Source organism: Elephantulus edwardii, unplaced genomic scaffold (assembly GCF_000299155.1).
Source record: "Elephantulus edwardii isolate Elephantulus edwardi_28Jun2011 unplaced genomic scaffold, EleEdw1.0 scaffold00283, whole genome shotgun sequence".
NCBI classification, from domain to species: Eukaryota; Metazoa; Chordata; class Mammalia; order Macroscelidea; family Macroscelididae; genus Elephantulus; species Elephantulus edwardii.
The window spans coordinates 1,171,080-1,197,300 of NW_006400033.1; the positions used below are offsets into that span (position 1 = coordinate 1,171,080).

The 26,221-nt window shown below is 44.4% G+C and overlaps 1 protein-coding gene across 1 annotated transcript; it reads left to right on the forward strand.

Annotated features, from left to right (window-relative positions):
- The first annotated feature begins 2,225 nt into the window (after positions 1-2,225).
- ST3GAL5 (ST3 beta-galactoside alpha-2,3-sialyltransferase 5) lies at positions 2,226-22,270 on the forward strand. The gene is made up of 6 exons (XM_006900369.1): positions 2,226-2,344; positions 3,929-4,037; positions 11,141-11,484; positions 13,738-13,924; positions 14,917-15,075; positions 22,022-22,270. The coding sequence occupies exons 1-6, from the start codon at positions 2,226-2,228 to the stop codon at positions 22,268-22,270; spliced, it is 1,167 nt and encodes a 388-aa protein (XP_006900431.1).
- Positions 22,271-26,221: the final 3,951 nt, after the last annotated feature.

Genomic DNA, 26,221 nt, shown 5'->3' on the forward strand with positions numbered 1-26,221 from the left:
ACAACAACAACAACATATACCTATTGTTTGGTAGCAGTAATTAGAATACTCACAGTGTAATCATGCTTCCCTGCTGCTTCTCTGTCTTTCTCATTTCCATTACTTCTCCTGTCTTACCCCTTCTTGCCTTATGGGCTTAATCCTTAGGCAAATGCTGTCCTTTTTGACCTTCTGTGATTGGCTGGTGTTAGGAGTGCACATCTTCCTTGTGTCATTGACCACCTCCTAGGCCTGTATATTATTTGGCTGAAAGTTGAGCCATATGATACATCTCAACTCCAGGTTCTAGCAATGATTTAAGGCCACAGTCTCAGGAGTTACACCAGTCTTTGTAAACAAGTAAATCTAGCAACTTCCCCCCCCCCCGCCCCCATCTCCCCTATCCTCCTGCCAGCCTTCACACCCTTTTTCATCTGAGGATTGCCAAGGATGTTTTGACAGTTGCTCGACACTGCGTCCAGAGTTTGATTTTGTTTGTCATTTTTGCCCAGTGGCTGCAGGTTCATAGGGAAGACAGTGGCTAGGATGACTGGGGCGGGCGGGTGAGACACAAACTTTACTAGGAGTTTTGCACTTCATGGTAAAGCTTGCTCAGTTGCTCCTGGTGACACTAGAGTGGCAACCCCTTTACATTTTAGAGCCAACTGAAACAGAACAGATGGAAAAGCACCCGCCGCCTCTGAGGCTATTGGACATACAAACCACTACTTCAGCCTACACAGCCCCTCATTCTCTCCTTCACCATCCCTCGCAGTGGTGTATAAGTATGGCAGGGAAGAGAGCTGGTAACTGCAAGAGCCAATACACTAGTCGCCTTATCTCCGCTGCCCAATCAGAACAAGGAGGAGGCGGGATGAACGTTGATAATTCCTCTGTGGCTCTTACTGCTAGAAAACCATGTCCTCTGGAGGGCAGAGGTTTGGACACTGCCTAAATCTAGCAATTGTTATGCTTTTGAGCTTTGTTCCATACTTTCTTCCACTCTATCTAGCATCCTTCGTCCTTCAGTTTTGGTGAGATCCGTTGTGGCAGCTGGGCACCATCCAGTGCTTCTGGTCTCAAGGTCATGGAAGTTGAGGTCTCAGTAGCCCATGAGTCCTTCAGACTACAGAGTTCATTTAAATTGAGGGAGTCTCTGGGTAACTCAAACAATTAATAATCCCTGCTGCTAACAGAGAGGTCAGTTGCTAAGGTGCACCCCATGGTGCCTCAGAACGGAAGTCCAGGAGTAATCATCTGGAGGATCATCCACTGAGAACCCTGTGGAGCAGAGTTCTGTTCTGACACCAGAAGCCGTTCCTGTGAATCCAAATTGACCTGAGCTATTAAGTTAAAACAGACACGGGGGAAACATACTCCTTTCTGCTACAAATACCCCTGGAGATATTATTTAGAAATTTACCTATGCATAGAATAAACAGGCACACATAATTGAGGACACACTTAAAAAACTCCTTTAAACTTTCCCACTTTTTATATTGATGTCATTGTACATTCACATGCAGTTGTAAGAAATAAGAAATAATACAGAAAGAGCCCCTGTACCCTTGTTTCTCCTTGGAGTTTTGGATTTTGAAGCTCCATCTCACATATTTTGGGCACATGGCCCGGAGGGATTGGTCCTTGGAGAAAGACATCATGCTTGGAAGGGTGGAGGGATAGTACAGAAGAGGTAGACCCCAGATGAGATGGATTGATACAGTAACTGGGGCAGTGGGGGTAGGTGTGTCGGAATAAGTGAGACTGGCTTAGAATAGAGCAGGCTTCCAAGCTGCTGTATGTATAGGGTTGCTGTGGGTCACAGGTGACTTGACAGCACATAACAACAATATCCTTTACACAATTCCCTTCAATGGTGACATCTTGCAAAACTAGTAAAATATCACGGGTAGGATATTGCCCTGGGTAACAGCAAGATACTAAACATTTCTGTCACCACAGAGACCCTTGAAGATCTTTTATAGCCATGCCTCCCTCTGCCCTTGACAACACGGATCTGTTCCCAGTCCTGTAGTTCTGTCATTTCAAAAATGCTGTGAGGTCATGCAATGTGTGACATTTTAGTATTGGCTGTTCCCTCGAGATCCACCCAGATTGGGGTGTATATCAGTATTCCTTTCTTTTTATTGCTGTGTACTATTCGATGATACAGATGTACCACATAAAGACTCTTTTGGAACTTGCAGGCCTTTTCAGCCCTGTTCTCCTCCCTTGTGTTCACAGTGATGCCCAGTGATTATAACTGTGTGAAGCTGAGAAGTGACTGCTCAGGACCATCCCTGCAATGGTACGCCCGTCCTCAGAACAAGATGAGAAGGCCCAGCTTGTTCAAAAACATTGTCAAGTAAGTCCAGCCCCTCGGGCCATGAGCTTCCTCTCGTTTTACTTGAACTGTGTAGAACTGGAGGAACTCTTGTGGCTTCGTGTGTTATTTGTTGGCACTGCTAACCAAGAGGTCATGGATTTGAATCAACCAGCCGCTCCGAGGAGGAGAGATTCTGAAGACTTACCTCTTCAGAAGCCTGATAGAGAGGGTCGTGATGAGTGAGAAATTACTTAAAGCAGTGAGCTAGTTTGGTGCAGAATTGGGAGATTTTAGGGAGGGCCCTAAGGCTGAGCAGGGTCAGGGCAGCACGGTTGGTCTTGACACTAACATAGCAGGGTCCTCTGAAAGCTTGCTGAGATAAGACTCTGCACTGTGGGACTGTGCTGAGCGGTGAGCAGATCCCGGCCAGGGTGAGGTTCCCTCATCCCAGCGCTCAGACCCAGGAGAGCTGCTCTTCCCCTGCTCCTCACACCAGTATTTAACATGAGAGGGTTTTTTCCCTTAGCTATTTTAAGTTAATATAAAATATGTTTAATTAAAGCTCCCTAAAGGCATTTGAATAACATCAAATATTAAATACTAAGATGGATGGCAGGTGTTCCAGCCAGGTTACCTTTGTATCTGGAGTCCCTGGGTGGTGCAAATGCTTAATGCTCAACTGCAGACCAAGAGGCTGGAGGTTCAAGTCTAGCCAGAGGGACCAGAAAGAACTCAATGATCTACTTTGGAAAAACCAGCCTTTGGAATATCTGTGGTGCACATGGACAAAGTCGCCATGGGTCAGCATTGGCTGGGTGGCAGCTGGTTACTTGGTTGTGGTCATGTTACTAAAGGACCTGCCAATTTTGTTTGGTACCAGCTCAACCAAGTTGAAAATTACCAGAAGATTAAAAACCCAGCCTTCAAATCTAATCCCCCATTTCTTTACTGATTCAGAAGGTGGAGGGGGAGGGACATATATGTTATTACACTCTTGAGTCACTTTCTGTGCCCTTTTTAGGGGAGTGTTGGTGGCAGTCCGTCCCTGCCATGTGGGAGTGGGGCAGATGGACCACCTCGGTGCATACCGCTGTGCTTTGGCTGCTGTAGACGCCGGGCCAGCCTGCAGCAGCTTTTCTTTTTGTCTGTATGTAGGGTTTGTTTTTTTTTTTAATCTCAGTAAGGAGATTATCACATGTCCTGAAAGCACTTTGCTGGGCATTACTTTCCCAGGATTATAAATTCAAAAGATATTAAAGAAGATTCAGTGAACCTTCTTCTCACCCTGGCTTCCCTGTCTCCTAAAGACAAGTAGTATTGCTAATGCATCCCCTGTATTACAGGATTCTGTGTGTACATGCGCACACTTTCCTTTCTCTCTATTTTCTACAAAAAGTTGTTTTTATTTCCGTTCATTTATGAAAAAGACAGTTATGAATGACTGTTTTGGGGGGGTAAATTGAAATGGTACCTCATTTCATCACAGAGGTCAATTTAAAGTTGACCGTCTTTGCCACAGGGGAGGCTGACTTCTACTGAGATTAAAGTCAGTAGAAGATACTCATCTGTCTTGATTACCGCAGTGACTGTACTGGAAACCTCATTGTGTGTTTCCTCCCCTAGATGTACGTTGTTTATGTTCGGAGTATGGATCTTTTATATCGTCAAGAAAAATTATGCTTTCGAAGAATGTGACACGAGAACGCCTAATGTGAATCCCAACCATGTTAAGGTCAGCTCTTCCCCTGGGGATGGGTCTTATCTGTTGAATAAATTAAAACATATCGAAGCATGCATTTAAACAATAATGTCATTTCTATGAAAATGAAGGTTCCAAACTGTGTTAGTGCTCCAAATCCAGACTGAAGACAGACCAAGGCAAGCAGCCACAGGACTCTGTCTGCGTCACGCAGCGAACTGTGGCACCTGCCATGCCACAGGACAGGTCCATGGAACGGCACGGGCCTCTTACCGGCACGGGCTGCACCTGCAGCTTCATGCTCAGTCTTAGTGCATTCACATTCCATTTCAATGTTTTTCTTTCAATTCAAACTTGTTTTAAAACATAAACTGAAACCAACCTATTAAATGATAGTTTTACTGATTATGTGCGTGCTTGGATTCTTCACACGCTTTGACCTCAGCCCAGCTCGGAAGAGGAGAAAATGGAAAATAACGTAGTGTGGGATCTTTGTTATCTGGTGTTGCTCTGACTGATACAGGTGGTTTTAACAAACAAATTTATCTTCACACCATGTAGGAAGCTAGAAGTCTGCAAATGAGCACCATAGTAGGGGGACACTCTGGAGGAAGGGAAGCGTCAAATCCCTTCCTGGACCTCCTACTTGGCTTCCTGGAATCTTGGAGATCTTCTTTAGTCTTGGCTCATTTCTCCCTCTAGTTTACTGGTTTGATCTTTTATATTTTAAGAGATATTTGCTCAAGATAGAGCCTGTGCTTATCTTGCCTCATTAAAACCTAGCAAACAGTCCATTCCTGAAGACATTATTGCTGCAGCCAGATTGTTGTTCAGTGCCCTCCATTCAGATCCAGCTCATCAGGAGCCTTGAACAGCAGAAGGAAACCTGCCCAGTCCCAGGCTGTCCTCCTCTGCTGCTGTGGTCGCACACTTCTGCAGCTACCATATCAGACTAGCTAGCTCGAGAAGGTCGTCTTCAATTTTGCTAGCCTCCACTTTGGCTAGATGATAGCCTTTCTCTAAGGTCTGACCTCTCTTTATAACATCCCCAAAGTTTAGGAGATGAATCTCACAGTTCCTCCAAGGAGCACTCTGGCTGCCCTTCCTCCAAGACCTGTATGGTTCTTCTTTCCGCAGTCCATCGGATATTCAGCACTCTACCACCACAACTCCAAGGTTGCATTTTGCCCATCTTCCTTATTCATGGTCCAGTTTTCACATGCACATGAAGCAATGGAAAATATCATGGTGTGGGTCAGGCTCCTTTTAGTCTAGCAAGTGACAACCTTGCTTTTTGGTACTTTTAGGAGACTTTTTGGGCACATACACTTTTTCTTTGACAGGATAGAGAACAGGAGATATTCTTGTGTTGTTGTTGTGTACCCTAGAGTCAGAACCGACCCATAGCTGACCCTTAAGCAGGTTTTCAGAGGCAGGTAATTGCATGGGAGGAAATTGCCGGTCCTTCTCCTGTGGAACAGCTGGTAGCCTCGAACCGCGTGCCTTCAGGATTACAGTGCAGGTTTTTGCCGCTAGGCCACAGGAGGCCTTTTGAGTAGATTTACCCAGTGCAGCACATCTTGATTTCTTGATTGCTGCTACCATGAGTGTTGATTGTGGATCCAAGTAAAATGAAAAACTTCTTTTTTCTATTTATTATGATATTGTTTATTAGTCCACTTGTGCAGATTTAACTTTATTGAGATATGTATAATCTGTACTGATGGCTGTAGTTTTTGAGCTTTGTCATAAAGTGCTTCAAGTTTTTATTGTTTACTGCAAGAAGTTGTATCATTTACATATTGCAGGTTGTTAATGAGTCTTCCTCCAGGCCTGATGCTATTTTCTTCTTCCAGTAAATTTCTCAGATTATTTCTTCAGCATACAGATTGAATAAATTATACAATGAAAGAATACAATCTTGACACACACTTTCCTAATTTTAAACCATGAAATATCCCCTTATTCTCTTTGCTTGCTTCTTGGTCTATATACAAGTTCTACATGAGCATAAAGTTAAATGATCTTGCACTTCTGTTCTTCACCATGTTAATCACAATTGGTTATGATCCACACAGATGCCTTTGCATGGTCAATAAGTATAGAGAAAATTTTCCGATGTTCTCTATTTTCAGCCAAGATCTGACGTCAAAAATGATACTCTTTTGATCCACATCCTCTTCTGAATCCAACTTGGATTATTGGCATCTTCTTGACTTATTACTCCAATTGCTTTTGAATTATCTTCAACAAGAGTTTGTGTGTGATATTAGTTACATTATTCTTTAATTTCTATATTCTGTTGGGTCACCTTTCTTTGAAATGGGTACAAATATGAACCTCTTTGAAACAGTTGAGCAACTGGTTGTCTTCCAGGTATCATGGCATAGAAAAGTGATGATGCCCAACACAACATCCTTTTGTTGAAAAATCTCACTTGTTTTGTCAGCTCCTAGGAGCTTGGTTTTCATCAATGCTTTTAGTGCAGCATGGGATTCGTCCTTCAATACCATTGCTTCTTCCTCATATGTTACTTCCTGAAATGGTCAAGGATCATCCAACTCTTTTTCTTTACTCTATGTATTTCTCCCACCTTCTGTTGGTGTTTCATGAGCCACTTAATATTTTGCCCATGAAAGCCTTCACTATTACAACTCAAGGCTTGACTCTACAGCAAAAGGAAGAAGTGCTGAAGTAAGAGGGCTGAATAGATTTCAGAAGGCACCTTGAGAAGGCAAAGCATTATAATGAATGTGCAAAGGCTTGAGGCTAGAAAATAAAAAAGGAATAACAGACTTCGCATTTCTCAAACTGAAATTATGGTAGGGGGAAAATAGAGGGAAATCCAAGCTTGTAATTGCAATAGTGAAAGATTTTGTGGGCAAAATAATTGAACAAGTACAAGCATAGAAGTTGGGATTTAGAGCACATATTTGGGGGGAATACAGTTTAATCCCAAAAGCGTCTTTCTCAGGACAGGCAGTGCTTATGGAAGGCTGCGTGTCAGGAAGGGAGAGCAGGGATTTGCCCTGTCTCATGGGGTAACATCTGCACAGCCATATTTGAGTGCACAATCACAGACTTCTCCGCCTGTGTTACTGAGGATTTTAGGACGGCCCTGTGAAAAGCCAGCACACCACTTGGCATATGACTTGTTCCTCCCCCATTAGAATCCCAGCTTTTAATGTTTCTGTTTATACATCTCCCTGCCCTTTCACTTTTTATGATCCTTATGTGCTTCTTTTACTTATTGTTATATATAGGCTTCTTGTTCTTATGAGAGCTCTGGTGGTTGTTTGTAATTGTATTTATGGCTTGCTTGACTTCTCAGGTTTTGTATTAATGTTCTAGAGCAGCCATAACAAAGTGCCACAAACTGAGTGGCTTAAAGGAACAGAAATCTGTCCCTTCACAGCTCTGGAGCCTGGAAGTCTGGTATTGGAGGGTCAGCAGGGCTGGTTCTTTCTGGAAGCTTTGGGGAAACCATTTCTTTTCTCCAAGCCTCCAGCCTGCAGCCCTGAGCATTGCTGGATTTGAAGCTGCTTCACTCCAGTCTCTGCTCCATCTTTGCTCACCTTTTTCTGTATCTGTGTGTCCTTGTAATACCAGCTGTCAGCTCTATGTTCAATTTTTACAGTTAGTGATTTTACATTCTAGTGCGGGATTTCCCCTTTAATTTGTTTCTTTTTCTAAATCAGTGGACCTTTTAAATGCTGATGTCACTGTATGTGTGCTTAAATTGCTCACTAAAGTGAGCCCAGGTTGGAAGAAGAGATACTTTTAAATAATGTAGAGTGGTATCTTAGCTATCCAGTTAGTGCTGCTAAAACAGAAATGCCACAGGTGGATGACTTCAGCATACAGAAATATTTTCTCACAGTTTAAGAGGCTGAAAGTCCAGCTATCAGGCACCAGCTCTCGAGGATGGCCGTCTCTCTCTGCTGGCTCTGGGAGGGAGGTCATCATCTGTGGGCCTCCCATCCCTTGGAGGTCTACAACTTGTCCTGTAACTAGAAGGTTCTCAGCACTGGGACCTTAGATTCAAAGGACACTGTTCCTAGCTCTTCCTCTTTTGCTTGCTCTTCTTTTTGCTTGCATCTCTTTGTATATCTTATAAATGAAGGGCAACATAGATTACATGCCAGGGCGACATTCCTTACGTGAGATCCGGGCTATGACCCGAATAAGGACATTGTATCCATCCCAGTCCCCTCACAGCTGACCCACTGATTACATCCTTATATAACAACTGCCAGACCCAGCTACAGTGACAAGCCAGAATTGGAGGGTACATTTCAATCCACAGCATGTGGTATGTACCGAATGCTAATCAGTGCTTCCCATGTGTTACCCTTGTTTAATTATCTGACTGGAGATGCTGGGATCACTCCAGGCGAGGGCGTTAGCTTATGATCAGACTGCTTGTCCAGGTTCACATCCAGTTTAGTTAACAGTAATCTTAACTTCAGGGAACTCTGGTAACAAAGTCTGTAGAGAGTTGTCCTCCTGACCTACAGGTGGTACCTCAGGCAGGTCAAGGCCACCAGGGACAGCTCAGGACAAAGATGGATGCTTGCCTCCCCTGTGATTACTGCCTCTGAAGACCTACTGGAGGGTCAGCTATGAGGCAGTTCCCCCTCGATGACAGTGATTTGAAGTTGTTGTTAGATGCCGTAGAGTTGAGTATGTTGAGAGCTTACTATTTTCCAGGAACTGATCCCAATCGAGTGCTTTAGCAGGTGTGGTTCATTCACTTCTCACAGCCCAGGGGCTGCAAATACTGTTACTCTTCCCATTTTACAGCACAGGAAACTGAGGAGCTCCCTTAACTTTCCCAAGGTCACCTTAGCTAGTCCGTGGTGGGGTCAGAACTCAACTCAGCAGCCTGGCTCCCTAGTCAGGGATCCACATCATACCCCCTGGGTGGGGAGTGTCCACAGCAGGGACACTACAAGTAACAGGCAGTGTGGCACTGAGAGGAAGGAAAATAAAATGTTGAATCAGCAGCCCTAGATTCACCTCTCAGTGCTGCTTAGTGACAATGAGACCTTAGACGAGTTTCTTAATGGCTTTGAGTCTCAGTTTTCTTATCTATAAACTGTAGATCACAGCACCTGTTTAATGGAGTAGGAATGCAAGTTCAATAAGACATTCACACCAAAGTAATTTTCTAGTCCTGGTATTTATTCCTAAGTTCACCTTTAATCTTCAAGGGCTTTGGATCTTTTGTGGGGCAGACAGGTAGATGTAAAGAGCCTCCTCAGTGAATGCATACACATTACCTGACAGGACGACCGTGTCCTCACTTGCCCATGGCCTGGCCTCCCGTGACCTGACAGAAGTGCTGGCCTGACAGAAGTGTTCCTGGCCTCCTATGACCTGACAGGATGGCCGCGACCCTGCCCTCTTGTAACCTGACAAGACAGCTGTGTTCCCCTGTTCATGACCTGATAGGGCAGCTGTGACTGAGGCTTCCTGTGACCTGAATGTTAGCTGTGTCCTTAGCCTCCCTTGACCTGGAGGATGACTGTGTCCTAGTCCTCCTTTTTACTGACAGAATGGCCATGTCCTCTGCCCCCCTTGACCTGACAGAATGGCTGTGACCCGTGCCCCCCTTGACCTGACAGGACATCTGTGTCTCCAGCCTCACCTTGGAGGACAGCCATACTCTGGGCCTTCCCTGACCTGGTGAGATGACCATGACCCAGGCCTGCCTTGTGAGGCGGTGTCTGACCTTAGCTGTTGGCCATTGCATCTCATTTGTCTGATCACATCTGCTCTGGCAACACAAGACCTACTTAGTGTCCTCGGGGTAGACTTCCTCCCTCCCTCTCAATCTGCCTGACCTTGCAGACAACCCTTAAATTCCAGGCCCTTCCTTGTTCTCTTGGATGGGGTTTTCAGACATCCTGTCTCAGTGTTTTGTCCCCTGGGAACAGCTTGAAATGATGACACTTTGTATAGGACTTACTGATATGTGGTGAACTCTTGCTTTATTTGTTTGCTTCATTTCTCCATGTTCACTATGCAACTTTGTCCTGTCCATCTACATAAAACACAGCACTGGTCTTCTCACAGAAGCCCCACGCTGGTGTAAACTGTTAACTACTCAGATACAGACCAAAAAACTGGCAGTTGGAATCTGCCCAAAGGAGCCTCAGAAGAGAGGCCTCATCTACTTTCTGGAAGATCATCATCATTAGAAACCATATGGAGCAGTTAGTTCTTCCTTTGCCCAAACCACAGTTCTCTTCAGTTGCCTCATATACATGGGAGTCTAGTGGGCCTAGTAGATAAGGAATTGTGCTGCGGCCCCAGAGGCAAGCAGTTCAAGTCCACCAGCTGCCCTATGAGAGAAAAATGAGCAGTCTCTTCCTTGCAGTTTGCAGCCTCTAAAAACCCACTGGAAGGTCAGCTGTCAGTGGGTTCTGACTTAATAGCACAAAACAACAACAATAACGTATTCATGAGAAAGCTGAACAATGAATAAGGTTAGCAGAGCAGCATACAGATAGTAGGAGTTTAAAATAGGAAGTCTAAAAACCTAAAAGTAGAATTTTTTTAACCTCAAATCTTTTGGACAAGGTTAGACTTGGAGTTTGAGATAAGGATGTCTCTCATTTTACTCGATTGATGAAATATGTAGTATTGTTACATTTATCTACCAGTCATGATTTCTCTGGGGTTTGGGTTTTCAAGTTTCTGAATGTAAATTAGCTGCTGCTGCTTCTTTTTATTTTTTTTTAAGTTTCTTAAACCAAGGGTCACAGCAGGCATCACAGGACAAATTGTCCATAGAGACAACTTCTGATGCCTCACAATTTCTTTTTTATTTTAATTTTTTTTATTAATTTCAGTGAACATTAACAGAGATTTTGGATTTCCATTCATTCATTGTTGCACTTTTCTCCCCGCCCACCCCACCCCCAGTTTGCTCTTCTTGAAAAGCAAAAAAAAACTCCTTCATTGGTATACAATCCCCCCTGCAGACCCCCACCCCCACCCCGAGTATACTCCACTCTGCAACCCTCATTCTGAACTCTTATGAAAATCATAATGCCCTAAACTATATTACTTTTAAGCTGTTATCTCCCTCATTGGCAGTTTCTTAAACCTGGTTGGTATTACCATTCCAGAGAGCTCAGAGCTACACACAGCAAGTTTTGCAGAGGGAGTGCCGCCCCGGGTTTGCCAAGAAGGCTATGGCGCAGCTGTTCAAGGGCCGGTACAGCCTGGACCTGCAGCCCTTTGTGACGCCCGCTGCCAAGGTGGACGAGGCTGAGTACAAGTATGGCCCTCCTTTCGGATTCCGGAAGTTCTCCGGCATGGCCCAGGCCCTCTTGGAAAGCTTGCCCGAACACGACCTTCCCGAACACCTGAAAGCCAAGGCCTGTCGGCGCTGTGTGGTCATCGGAAGTGGGGGGATACTTAACGGTCTAGAGCTGGGCCATGCCCTCAACAAGTTTGATGTGGTGATAAGGTATGTTGCTTTCAGAGCCAGTCTTTCTTCTCTGGAGTTCAGTTTACTGTACTGTGTCCAGTTAATAACAATCCAGTGACTCAGAAAGCAAGCTTGGCTCCTGCCTGAGCACACTTAATATTTGAGAAGTTGGGACCTCCCCCCAAAAAAAGAAAAGATTGGATGCCCCCACCTGCCCTTCACTGGCCCTAGTTTTGAGGAATATGGGGTGGGCTGCAGGAATTGGGCAAGCCCTTTTCACAGAGGTAGGGTTTTACAGGATTTGCAGATTAGATTTAGGGAATGGAAGGAGGAGGGAGGATGCAGTAGACTTGAGGCAGGACTCCTGGCTCCTGGGAGCAGGGGGTCTCAGTTTGGGGGAGCACTAGTGACACTGCTAGCTGGGGTGCAGAGACCATATGGAGGAGCTATCCAGTGGGCACTGCTTTGGCTGGTTCAAAGTTATTTCCTTGATTATAAAATCAATATGTGTTTATTTTAGAAATTGATTGAGGGAGCTCTGGTGGCCTAATGGTTAGGAGTTGCACTGCCAATCCAAAGGCATGCAGTTTGAATCTACCAGCTGCTCTGTGGGAGAAAGAGGAGCAGCCTCTTGTTACTGTGCACTGTCGAGTCAGTGCCAACCTACAGCTGACCCTCCAGTGTGTTTTCAGAGGCAGTAAATCACATGGGGGGAGATTACCCATCTTTCTCCCGCAGAGCAGCTGGTGGATTTGAATTGTGTGCCTTTGGGATTGCAGTGCAGCTTCTTACCACTAGATCACCAGAACTCCCTATTGAATACAAGTAATTGTCTATTTAGAACACATTTGAGTTATGAAAAAATGACACTTAATGGCTTTTTAAAATGTCCTATCACTAATAATACTTTATGCAATATTGCAAGGTATAATTTGCTGATGTTATCATTCCCAAATGTTTACTCACAGATGTTCCAAGATTTTATTTATAAATACACTGCTGATAAAAGGCAATAAAGGGGAGGGGGACCTTACAGTAGAACAAGTTTATGATGGATCGTTGTAACAGAACCTTGTAAGTTGAGGACTACCTTTACTTTGGTCATTCATATTCTTGTTAATGAGGGTATCAAAAGGTGAATTCAGCTCTTTTCCTATTGCTGGACATTCAGATGTTTTTCTTTGTTATTGTGAGAATGTCCGTCTTTGTTTTTTGGAGACATTTCAAGAGGTAAGGTGGTTATTTTTTAAAATGTTTAGATGTTTTAAGACTCCTGATATATTTCAGTGGTTTGTCTCCCAAGAAGATTGTTCTTGTGTGAAGGATGTGAAGAGCCAGAGACATGATGAAAATTGGGTAGTAATAGTGTATATAGATTTGATTGAAGGAGAAAGAGATCAGGGCAGGGGTCTGGATTGAGGTAAACAGCCCATGAGGTGTGTAGACCCAGAGAGAGACTGAGAAAGAAGAAACAGCAATTAAGGTTGAACCTGAGAACTAAATTGGACAAATAAAATTTACTCTCTGTGTGAAGGAGCTCTGGTGGCTTAGTGGCAAGGAATTGTGCTGTCAACTCAAAGGTACATGGTATGAATCCACCAGCTGCTCTGTGAGAGAATGATGAGCTGTCTCCCATGCAGTTATTGCCTCTGAAAACCGGCTGGAGAGTCAACAAGGAGTCAGTTCCAATTCAATGGTACATAACAACAACTGACATTGTGACCATTTCAGGGAACAACCATATTTCTAGCCTGAAGTCAAAGGCCTTTGGTAAAGCTGCCATCAGAAATGCGGTAGTTGAGAAGAATTTCTGGGTCGTGAGAAACAATGACAAGCTCTATTACCAAAATTTTGAGCCTGAACGTGATGATGTGCCCACACGTGCCTTTGTCCCAGCAGAGATGACTTCAGGGACTGACCTAGCTTCTCAAAGCCTCAGTTGTGTCATCTGTAAAATGGAGACAAAATAGGGCCTATCTCCCAGATCACAGTGAAGATGAAGAGAGTTAGTGAACAGTGTCAAGCTTATAGTAAGTGCAGGTGATTTGGGAGACCCCAAAGCAGAGTATTCCATAGGGGACTTAGGAAAGAACCAGACTTTTGAAAGGGCAGAGCTGTAAGGACCAGCTGCTTGAGAAAGATAGCTTCCTCTGGGAATGCTGGGACAGGACAGCCATACTCACCTCTAGTCCTCAGTGGAACATGCAGTGCATGACACAGTGGTGTTGCCTGGCAAGAAAAGGTGGTTCGCGGTTTGCTTTGTCCATTTATCTCTGTTTTTTATTTAAATAGGTTAAACAGTGCACCAGTTCAGGGATACTCAGAGCAAGTTGGAAATAAAACTACTATCAGGATGACTTATCCCGAGGGTGCACCACTATCTGACCTTGAATATTATTCCAGTGACTTGTTTGTTGCTGTTTTATTTAAGAGTGTTGACTTCAGCTGGCTTCAAGCAATGATAAAGAATGAAACCCTGGTAAGCACTAGAGATCCAAATATCAGACATGTCGTAGTACAAAGTGTGGTATCTGCAGTCCATTAGATTGCAGACAGAGAGTGGGTGCCTTTTCCCACACCATTCCCTCAGTAGGAGAACGCCACAGAACTCCTAGCTGAAAAGTGCTTTCAAAACCTAATTTTGAGAGGGGGGGGTGTGTGTGTGTGTACCAAAATTGCTATATCCTGAACTTGACCACTCACCTTGACCATTCACCAGATTGAAGCTTTCATAGCTTTTGGAAGCTCCCAGAGATGATATTTCTTGGATGAATAGATACTATTATTAAGGATATTAAAAAGAATATGTGTAAATGGATACTGATGATGGTTGTGGAACATGACTAGTGCAGTTGTTGTCATTAAATCCTTCTCTTTCATCACTGAATTAATACATGTAAAATATACTCAGTTGGCAAATATTATATGGGAAAGCCTGTAAAAGCTAGAACCTGTGTAAGATGGAACCAATTGGAGAAGAAAAACATATTTACCACGAATAAAAAGTGGCAGAAAAGTGGTAAGACTGGGACATGTCCTAAGGGGGATATTTGCAAAACCTGGAAAGTAAGGCAGTGCTGTTGAGTTCCAGTTCTCACAGGTTTTGATGTGTTTGTACATGTGTGCACGTGTGTGTACATATTTGCATGTTTAAAGCCAATTAAAATAATTAAAAGTAAACATACATAAAATCTGTGAGGAATAGGGATTTTTCAAAAACACTGTGACTTTGTATGATGCCACCCTTGTGCAGCAGATCCTTTGGAATGGCTTCTTTGGGTTGGGGACTTCTTTGGGTTAGACTAATGGACTGGCCCACTCTAAGGCACTCTCTGCAGGACATCCTGCCCAAGGCCACACATGCCTACATCCATGCAGGAGCCTGATTAATAGGGTCTGCATGCTCACCCTGCCCTGAAAGGACGCCTTTACTCAACCCTTGTCCTAATCCTGCTCAATTTCTCTCCTCAGCCGTTTTGGATGCGACTGTTCTTTTGGAAGCAAGTGGCAGAAAAAATCCCACTCCATCCAAAACAGTTTAGGATCTTGAATCCTACAATTATCAAAGAGACAGCTTTTGACATCCTTCAGTACCCAGAGCCACAGTCCAGTTTCTGGAGCCAAGATAAGGTATTTTTGTTGTTATTGAAAGTTAATGATTCTTCTTTATATTTGAGGGGAATCATCTATACAGATTCCACGTCAGCTGAATTGTGTATCTTGAAACATCTGCAGTGGGACCCGGGGCATCGGTCAGCTCCACTCTGCACCTTAACTCGAACTCAAAGCATGTTGCCATCAAGTTGGAACCAACTCATAGCTGACTCTCTCTTGGGATTTTGGAGGTGGTAAATTGCATGGGAGAGATTGCCCATCTTTATCCCACAAACCTGCTGGTGGTGGATTTGAACCACCAGTGAGCACCACCTTTAATTAGCCATGCAGCTCCTTATGACCTGTGCCACCAGAGCATCCTGCACCTTGTGGAGGGTTCTAAACACTTTTATTGGCCTCTTCTGCTGCACCTTGTCTCTTTAATATATTACACTGTATTTATACTGTGGGAGGCATTCTAACTCTAGGGCTTGATAGCACCTAAACTGCAGGGCCGGAGAGCAGTGTGGCCCCCCAGGTGAGCAGGTGCTCAGGTGAACATTTACTCTGTAAGTGATGGAAGGAGACATCCCACTAGAGTGGAGTGCCCTTCAGCTGTTGCCCGAGTCCCCCAAACACTCTGGTTTAATGAGTCGGTGCCATAGTCTGTGCACGGAGATAGCCCAAAGCTCCCTGGGTGATTTCTTTTTTGCAGCCTAACGTGAGAACCATTGCTCTGTGTTGTTGTTTGTTGTTAAGTGCCGTCGAGTCGTTTGTGACTCATAGCGACCCTATGTACAACATCCCTAAACCCTGCTTTATCCTGTGCCAGTCGCATTGCCTCTGACACACCCATCCCGATTACCCCAGTCACTGAATCAATCCACCTCATAGAGGGTCTTCCCCTCCTGCGCTGTCCCTCTACTCTACCCAGCATGTCCCTCTCCAAAGACCTGTCTCTCCTTGTAACTTGTCCAAAGTATGTCAGACAAAGCCCCAGAATCCTTGCCTCCAAGGAGCAGCCTGGTTTAACCCTCTCTAGGATGAATCTGTTTGTTTTCCTGGCAGTCCATGGTATATTCAATACTCTTCTCCAGCACCACATCTCAAAGGCATCAATTCTCCTTCTGTCCTCCCTAGTCATTGTCCAGCTCTCTGATGCATAACAAGTGATTGCAAAGACCATGGCCTGTATCAGGCGCACCTTTGTCTCCAAAGAGACACCATTGCTCTTGAGTAATTTAGAGAGGTCCCTAACAGCAGACTTTCCCATTGCAATACGCCTTTTGATTTCCTGGCTGCTGATGCCAAGAGTGTTGACTGTGGAGCCGAGCAAACTGAAGCTGTGAACAATCTCAGTCTCTTCACCATCCATCCTGATGCTACCAATTGGTCCGGTGGTGAGAATTTTTGTCTTCTTGACATTGAGCCTCAGTCCTCTGTAGGTAATTAATTACAGTTGAGACTTTATCTGCAATTGGGTGCTGCCACCGTATATCTGAGGATGTCTTACTTACCTGTGGACTTTGTGGCTTGAACACTGGATCCATGTGGAAATCTTTCCTAAACAAAAATGGAAGCAGAACTCCAAAATACCCAAAAAAAGGAAGACATTTTGAAGAATGGGCCCTCATAGCTCAGCCTGAAGCCTGAAACGCAGAGTTGCAAACACTGAACACTAGACCCTGGTGTGGTCAGCTCTTCTGTTACCCCTGAGAATTTTAAAATATTCTTTAAAACAATTTGTATATATTAAAGAAAGAGAGTTGTGGTTAATAAGGAAAGCAGACATCTGAATACAGTGCCATCAAGTTCATGATGACGCACAGACACCTCTCACGGGGTTTCCCAGGCTGTGAATCTCAGCACCAGCCTTTGGTTAACTGTCCCATACGCCACATTTGATGCCACCAGAAAGCCTTTACAAAGGAGCACTTGTCTGGGTTTACACTTTATAGTAAATATGTTGTTGGTAGGTGCCCTCGAGTGGACTGACTCATAGCGACCCGATGAACAACAGGTCTGAACCTTGCCCTGCCCTGCACCGTCCCACGACCTCCACCGTGCTCAAGCCTGTTCAGTCACCATGTTGGTCCCCTCATTGAGGGTCTTCCTCCTAGTTCTTCCCTGTGATCAAATGTCACTGAATCCCTCTCCAGTTCTCTTTTCAGCCTGTGGCACGTCTCCGGTAGTTGAAGCTCTTCCTGCGCCAACTTGGTTGTCTGAGGTCTCAGAGCTGCCTCTGGTGCTGGCCTTGCTTGGTTCTCAGCAGTTTGCTGCCCATGAAACCGCAGGAGTCAGTGTTGCAGTTTTCCTCAGCGCCCTGCCCTCCTGTCCTCCCTCTGCTCAACTCATTGAGAGCCAGCAGGGCCAAGTGATAGCTGTCCACTGCAGGCTCCTATCCTCAGCCAGCTTCCCATCAGGTGATAGGCCACTCCTCTCAGCTGAGCTTGCTGAGGCCATGATGGAACTCTTACAAGGCTGCGTTCACTGCTCTTGCTTATACAGAAAATACGGCGCCTCTTCACCCTTCAGAACATGGACTTAAATTTTAATCTCCTCACATGGTTTTTAACAGACAGAGTGATGTCCCCTAGACCCCCAGGATTGAAACAGAATTTGGTGAGATTCTTAAATTGTAAAGAGGAGCGCTTTTGTAAATATGTTTGCATGTCTTTCAGTATTCTTCCCCTCCTTGATTTCTGGGCCTTTTAAACTGCCTGGTGTTTTTATTAAATTCCACAGTATTTTCTAAACCCAGGCAAATGCTCCTTTGTTGATAGATTTTATCTGGAAAGTAACCTTTTAAAAAATAAGTATTTAATTCCATAAAACATGAAGTTACTGAATGGCAAAGGATGTAAACAAAGTCAAAACACAAAATTAAGCCTATATGTGACAGAGTAAATCCTCCTAGACTACAAAGAGTTCTTCTCAAATAAAAAAGAGAAAGATGAGTCAGTAAACAAGTGGGCAAAGGAGGCAAACAGTCATTTCACAGAAGAGGAAGTTAAAAATGGGCTCTGAAGTAAAAGGAGCCAAGCTTTGTTTCCCCTAAAACCGCTTAAAAACAATGTGGCTGAGGGATACATTATAAAATGCTTAGTTTCTCCTACAGTCACATAAAAGCAAATGCTTAATAGCGCCCTTGGTGAACAGTAATATGGATAAAATTGCCTCTTTTTTTTTTTTAAGGTGGCTTGATAGTATCTTAACAGTTTCAAATATGGATGATCTTCCACCCAGCAGTTTCACTCTGAAAATGTTAATAATGAGAGTAACTAGCAAATATAGTGACAAAGAACTGATGTACAAAGACCAGAATCAATCTGAGGGTTTCCTTGATTGGGGCATTATTTAAACACATTTTATTAAAAATAAAATAAAAAATTACATTGTTTTCAAGTAGATTCTGATACAAAACAGAATATAAATTCTCCCATAGGATTTTCTAAGATCTAACCTCCTGGCAATACAACATTTGATATACACTTGCGTGAATCACAACAAATTATGGTTAACAGTGAGAAGAATGGGAATCTCAGAAAATTTAGTTGTGCTTAGGCGAAACCAATACCTAGACTGAGACTGTTGTCCAACAGAGCAAGGGTTAAAAATCATGGTTAAAGCATGAGTTAAATACAGGAAGGGTGTGTGTCAGGGCTGCATCATTTCTCCTTACCTATTCAATCTGTATGTTGAGCAGACAGTTGGACTTTATGAAGAAGAGTGTGGATTGGAGGAAGACTCAACAGCAACCTGAGTTGGGCAGACGACACAACCCTGCTTGCTGAAAGTGAAGAGTACTTGAAACACTTGGCAGTAGAGAATCAAAGACTGCAGCCATTGAGAAAAGAAAAATCCTTACCACTGGACCTAGATGTAACGTCATGATTGTTAGAGAAAACAGTTGAAGTTGTGAATGATTTCATTTTATCTAGAGCCACTATCAACACCATGATAATTAGCCACCAAGAAATCAAAAGACATACTGTGTTGGGAAAAATCTTCTGTCAGAAACCTCTCCAAAATGCTAACGAGTGAGGCTGTCTGTTTAAAAACTAAGGTGGACCTGATCCAAGCCATCCTCTTCAGTTATTTCCTATACACCTGAAAGTTGGACAGTGATTAAGGATGACTGAAGAATTGATGCCATTGAATTATGTTTTTGGAGAAGAGTATTTAATAACCTGTAGACTTCCAAACACACAAACAGATATGTCTTGGATGAAGTATAAACAGGACACTTCTTAGAAGCAAGGATGATGGAACTTTGTCTCATTATACTTTGGGTATGTGGCCAGGAAGAGCCACTCGTTGGAAGAAGACATAATGCTGAGAAAGGTGGAGGCTCAACCAAAGAGCGGAAGACTTTCCACAAGATAGACTGACACAGTGACTAACAGTGGGTTCAGGTATTTTAGAGGATGGCACAGCATAGGGCAGAGTTCAGCTCTGTGGTTCATAGTGTCACTGTGAGTATCCAAGATCAACAACCTTTTTGATACAAACTGTCACATGCTACTGTAAAGTGGCTGGTGGATTTGAACCACCAATCATTTTTGTAGTAGCCACATGCTGAGCCATTGTACCACTGAGGCACCTTAATCATTACGTAGTGTAAGGATAAAGAAACACTGATATTTCTGGATACAAAAATATACCCATGAGCAAAAAACTCAAAATGATAGAACATCTGTATGATCTCATTTTTGTTGAAGAAGAAGACTCTGTGTGTGTGTGTGTCCCTCCCTGTGTTTCCACAAGGCTCCCTGATGGTGTAGTGCATCACATGTTGGGTTGCTAACCAAAAGGTCACCAGTTCATATGCACCAGGCACTTCTCAGAAGAAAGATAAACACTCTCTTCTCAAAGATTTACAGCCTCAGAAACTTAACTGGAGGGTCTTGTCTCTGAGGGTCAGAATTGACTGCACAGCAGTGGATTGGTTTAGTAATGTGAAGAAGAACCCTATGAAGAATGCCTTTCTGTGGAGGATAAGTTTACTTGCTACTTTAGAATCCATTTATTTATATTTGAATTGAATATTTGTGTGATTTTTTTCATTGATAAAAAGATAAGTGGGCTTAGGTAGAAACCATTCCTTTTTTACCAAGTGAGGTGGGCTTTGAAAAACAGATTGTGCTCTTAGGAGCAAGAATCTATTGAAAACGTCATCTCAGAATCCCCTGAGCTGTGTAATTTATGTAGTGGTCACCTACACTTTCTACCTGGGGCTTAGTGGGAAAGATCTGTCCCACTTTTTTGGTGCATGCTGCCATCTGATGGGTGACTTTGTAACTGCATGAATCTGAAGAAACTGCTTTATCCTGTTAACCTCAGTACAAAAGACCCTTGGGAATGTATGTGCCACAATAATTATAACAGCATAAGAGCTCCGGTGGCCTAGGGGTAAGAAGCCATGCTGCAATCGTAAAGGCATGTGGTTCACATCTACCAGCTGCTTCAGGGAAGAAGGTTGGACAATCTCCCATGTAATTTACTGCCTCTGATAACCCACTGGAGGGTCAGCTTATGGGTTAGTTCTAACTTGACAGCACACAACAACAAGCAATTATAACAAAGTCCGTATTGCTTTAAAAAAAATTTCTTTTCATTCTAATCAAAATGCCTTCCTCTACAGAAAACACATGGTTTTTTTTCCAAAAAAAAAAATGAAAGCAGAAGATAATTTAGTCTTGAAATGAATCCCACCTAAATGTGTACACATACTTTGGACATGTTACAGGGAGGGACCAGTCCTTGGAGAGGGATGCCATGCATGGGAGGGTAAAGCAACGATGTCAGTCTGGAGACTAAGGTGCACCTGATCCAGGCCATGGTCTTTGCAACTGTGTGCTATGCATCAGAAAGCTGGACAGTGATGAGGGGTGATGAAAGGAGAATTGATGTCTTTGAGTTGTGGTGCTAGAGAAGAGTGTTGAATACACCATGGACTTTTAGGAGAACAAACAAGTTCATCCTGTAGAGAGTGAAGCCAGGCTGCTCCTTGCAGGCAAGGATTCTGAAGCTTCATCGGACATATTTTGGGCATGTTGCCAGGAGAGATCAGTCCTTGAAGAAGGATATTATGCTTGGGAGGGTGGAGTGACAGTGCAGGAGAGGAAGACTCTCCGTAAGACGGATTGATTCAGTGACTGGGGTAATGCAGGTGTGTGTTTTGGGGACAGTAAAGTTGGCACAGAATAGAGCAGGGTCAGAGCTGTTGTACACAGGGTCACTGTGAGTTGCAGGCAACTTGATGGCACATAACAACACACCTGTACACACAAAGGCTTACTGCTAATGCTGTTTGCAGAAAAGAGAGAATATTTGTTTCTGTAAACCATAGCTGGACTGAGATGAATGAAGGCCACTGCTGACAAGCTGCACAGTTAATCTATGGATCAGAAGCAGCACAAGCCCAAACTCAGCCCTTGCCATTGTGTCAGAACTAACTCATGGCTGACCCACCAGTGGGTTTTTAGAGGCAGTAAATCACACAGTAGGATATTGCCCGTCCTTCTCCCACAGAGCTGATGGTGGATTTGAACCATCAGATAAAGCACACCACCTTTGGGTTAGCAGTGACACCAGAGCTACCTCTCCTCTGTTACCTAGATGACTGGTAGGTTTGAACTGCTAACCTTTAGGTTGACAGCTCAACACTTACCCTGCCACACCACCAGATTTAAGACATCAGATTTATGGCCTGCAGGTAGACTTTAGAAAGAACTTTTCGCTTGCCATAAAAAGCATTTTTATTTTCAGACTGCCTCTTGGTGGAACGTGAAATGTAGTCACATGTTTTAGAGTCTAGATTCCTAATGTGGATGGGGAGTGAGACTTTAAAATAGATTCTGTGCATTCAATTTTAAAACAATACTTGCAGCCACCAATTCAGGTTTTATCGCATCACATAGAATGTACAGTACTTGAAAAGCAGTCAGTTGTGCTCAGACATTTTCATCCTCTTTTCCAGAACGTGCCCACAATGGGTGCTATTGCCATGGTATTGGCCACACACCTGTGTGACGAGGTCAGCCTGGCGGGCTTTGGCTATGACCTCACTCGACCCAGAATACCTTTGCACTACTTTGACAATCAGTGCATGGCTGCCATGAACTTCCAGACCATGCACAACGTGACCACGGAGACCAGGCTGCTGCTCAGGCTGGTCAAGGCTGGCGTGGTGAAGGACCTGAGCGGTGGCATCCACTGTGAATTCTGAGCACAGGACACCTCGCGGACTCTCCACGGGCCCGGGTGAGGCCTGGCCTGCTGGTGCATGAGTCGTGCAGATACTGAGGAGCGACTGGAGCCTTCTGACTATTCATTTAAAAAGTTTGTCCACCCCAATTTTTTTTTCTATTTATTTGAAGTCAGTGTTTTCGCACAATGTTTTGTAAGTTAATTTTCAGGATCAAACAATTACAAAGACTTTTAAAAGAGAATTTTATGTAGTGATGTTTTATTGTATGTTAAGTGGCTAACTTAATTAGTGAGAACTGTCTGAGTACTGCACGTAGGATGTCAGTATTGAGTGGTATGGAGAAGTCATTCCTTTGATAGTGGCCCTGCCCGTGCATGTCCAGCTCTTGGTCATTCTTTTGGCAGAGCTGAGGCCTGAGGCACTTCCGGGGAAGCGTAGTCACTGCTGCCTGTTCTGGTCCTGGTTCTGCACTGATGCTGGTGAGGCTGCGGCCTGGGGTTGTCCTCAGCCCCTGCCATCGGTGGGTACCGCCCTCAGCCCTGCTTGGATGATCCTGGACACCTGGGCAGAGAGAGTCCCTAGTGTCTTGTGTGTCCTGCACTGGGAAGCTACTCTGGGCACAGGCCCCTGAGCATCGAACCTTTCCCCAGCACGGAGTGACATGGGGACCATTTCTCTCTGTCACTGAGGTATCAGAAAGAATTAGGGTAAAACCTTTGCATCACACAGTCGTGGGGAAGAAACCTTTTCCAAGAATAACTGCATTTTTAAAAACACTGAAAGGAAACCCACCTGATGCTTAAAATCACCTATTTCGGAAGAGGGGAGAGAAAGAAAAAAGGTTTTTTGAATATTGGCCTGGCAGTGTGTACCAGGCTGGTCAAAACAGAATAAAAGACTTTTGAGGAACTCGCACAGTCTTATTAATTTGAGTGTGTTTGGGTTTTTTATTTTTAATTAAAGAAAATGAATCTATCTGGAATGGCCTTCTTGGCCACTGCTCCTCATAGGCCTCATCATGGGTTCCATTAGTGAGGACAGAGAAATAAGGGCGCCTCCTGGGGGAGCCCTGGTGGCACAGTGTGTTGCATGCCGGGCTGCTCCTCAGCTGCCACACCCCAATTCTCACTGCTCAACAGAACCCCATCCTCCAACACCCCTGTCCTCCCACACCTCTGTTCCCCAGCACATTTAGCACCCTGTCCTCAAGTGCCCCTGACCCCCAGCACCTCTGTCCCCCAACACACCTGTCCCCCAGCACCCCTGTCCTCTTGCATCTCTACTCCCCAGCACACTTACTCTCCAGCACCCCTATCCTCTAGCAGCCCTCTCCCCCAGGACCTCTGTCCTCCAGCACCCCTGTCCCCCAGCACTTTTTTTAAATTCCTCCAGCACCCCTATCCTCAGGCACCCTTGTTCCCCAGCACACCTGTCCCCTCGTACCCCTGTCCTCTAGCACTTCTGTCCACCTGCTCCCCTGTCCCTCAGCACCTCTTCTCCAACACTTCTGCTCCCCTGATTTCTACCTCTCTGGCTGCTCCGCCAATTCTCATGCTGGGATGCTCCCGCTGCCCACTCATGCAGCATCTGCTCCCATGCACCCTAACATGCAGAGCAGAACCTATCATGTGCAGATCTCTGAGGTATAGCATGGAGGGCCCGCCTGCAGGACAAAGTAGCGTATCTTCAGCATGAAGTTTTTTCTTAAAATTCTATATGGGTTTTACTTTCTACCCTATAAAATACTACTTGTTTAAAAGAGAATGTCTAAATTCTCATGAATTGATGGTGTACATATTTCTCCCTGTTCATCACTTAGGGGCTAGTTGTTAAGGTAATTTTGAGGTGCAGTCTAGTCAACAGCGACTCTGTGAGCCTGTGAACAGTGAACCTTGTCCTTTCCTGCACTATCCTCACCTCTGATAAGCATGAGCCCATGGTTAGTCACTATGTCAGTCTGCCTTGTTGAGAGTCTTCCTCTCCCTCTGGCCCTCCGTCTTTCCCAAGGACTGGCCCTTCCTGACAACATGCTCAAAGTATGTGAGACCATTTCACCATCCCTGCCTCTTAAGGAGTACACTGATTGTACTTCCTCCAACACATACTTGTTCTTTTGTCAGTCTGTGGGCTAGACAAGCCCAGGTTTTATTGGTGGTGGGTTTTGTTGTTAAAAGTCAGAGTTCTCCATTTCCTTGAACAGCTTCCTTACTTTACAGTCCTGGCTGTGAGCATGTGTAGCTCTGGGCCTGGCTCAGGGCTGGCCTTCTGCATGTCATTACTTTCCCACACCCGTGTACGTCTCCCCTTGTATCTCCTTTTTCAAACCCTGGTTTTGAGAAGCTCTGCCCGGGCCGCTCCACTGTTATTATTAACATACACTAAGCAATGAACCAGTTGCCATCAAGCTGACACCAACACATGATGACCCTGTGATTATGAGAACAGAATTGACCCCACTGGGTTCTCAGTGACTGGTTTTCGGAAACATCACTGTCACTCTTAAGAATTTTTTCTAGTTTATAGGCCTGGCCTTAAACTGCCTGCTTTTGGGTTGACAGTGCAACTCCTCACCCACTAGGCCACCAAAGCTGTCCTTTTATAGGTCCTTGTGCATCCTTCTTACAACAGATGTAATCAAGGATATTGAAGCCATTTATGAAGACTTAGCTCTGGTAGCCTAGTGTCAAGAAGCTGCACTGCAATCTCAAAAGCTTGCAGTTCTAATACACCAATCGCTTAGTGGGAGAAGGATGAGTAATCTCCCATGTGATTTTTTTTTCCTCCCATGTAGTTTACTGCCTCTGAAAACCTGCTGGAGGATCAGCTGTAAGTCGGTTCCAACTCAATGGCACACAGCAACAACCACCACCTAAATGTTCTGGGGACCTCTGGTGCTATAATATGTAGGGAGTTTCAGCCTTTGAAAACTCACCATAGTATCAGCTATGGAGCAATGAATTTTTTTGCAAATACTCTGTCTTTGACTGCTCTTGCTAGAATTTTGAGCCATATAAATATTCCTTCAGTTTGGGGGGATTTTATTTTGTCTTTTCCCCTACAGATAATTTATTCTGTCTAGAAACCAAGGATGGCTTTAAAACTGCTTCTGGGTATGAGATGAGCACATCCCAATAAACTCTCTAAATTTAATACCATTGAGTCAGAACTGACTCATAGCTGACCCTCCAATGGATTTTGAGGCTGTAAATCTCATGGAAGGAGACAGTCCATCTTTCTCGTGCAGAACAGCTGGTACATTCAAACCTCCACAGAGAGATGGATTAGCAGGGCAAAGGCCCACAGATTGCTATGAACAAGAATGCCTGGTTTTCCAGTAAGGTGTTTACAACTGCTTCCCCAACACACACAGTGGCACACATCCTCTGTTGAGTCTCTTCTGACTCATGATGACCACATCAGGTTTCTGAGGCTGTAAATCTGTACAAGAACAGACTGTTTTTCTCCCAGAGAGCAGCTTGTGGATTAGAACTGCTGACCTACCGGTTAACCTCCCACCATGTAACGAATGTACTTTGCCACCAGGACACCTCAAGGTGTTTATAAGCTCATTGCCATCAAGTTGGTCCTGGCTCATAGCAACCTTTCATTGATTTTCCAGACTGTAAACCTTAACAGGAGGAGACTGCTCCTCTCTGTCCAGTGGAACAACTAGTAGATTTCAACAGCCAAAGACACCTACCTGGTCTTTTGGTAATGGTGGTGGTGGTGGTGGTTATGTGCCATCAAGTCGGACCCTCAGACTTGATGTCAGAGGCATTAAATTGCATGGGAGGTGATTGCTCATCTTTCTGTCATGGAGCAGCTGGTGGTTGGAACTGCCTGCCTTTGAGTTGGTAATGCGACTCCTTATCACTAGGTCATGGGTTAGCCAAGATAACTGAGGTTCAGAAACCAATTCTCTACCCTCTTAAATATGCCTTGCTGTGACACACTGGTTCTTTTTAGTGT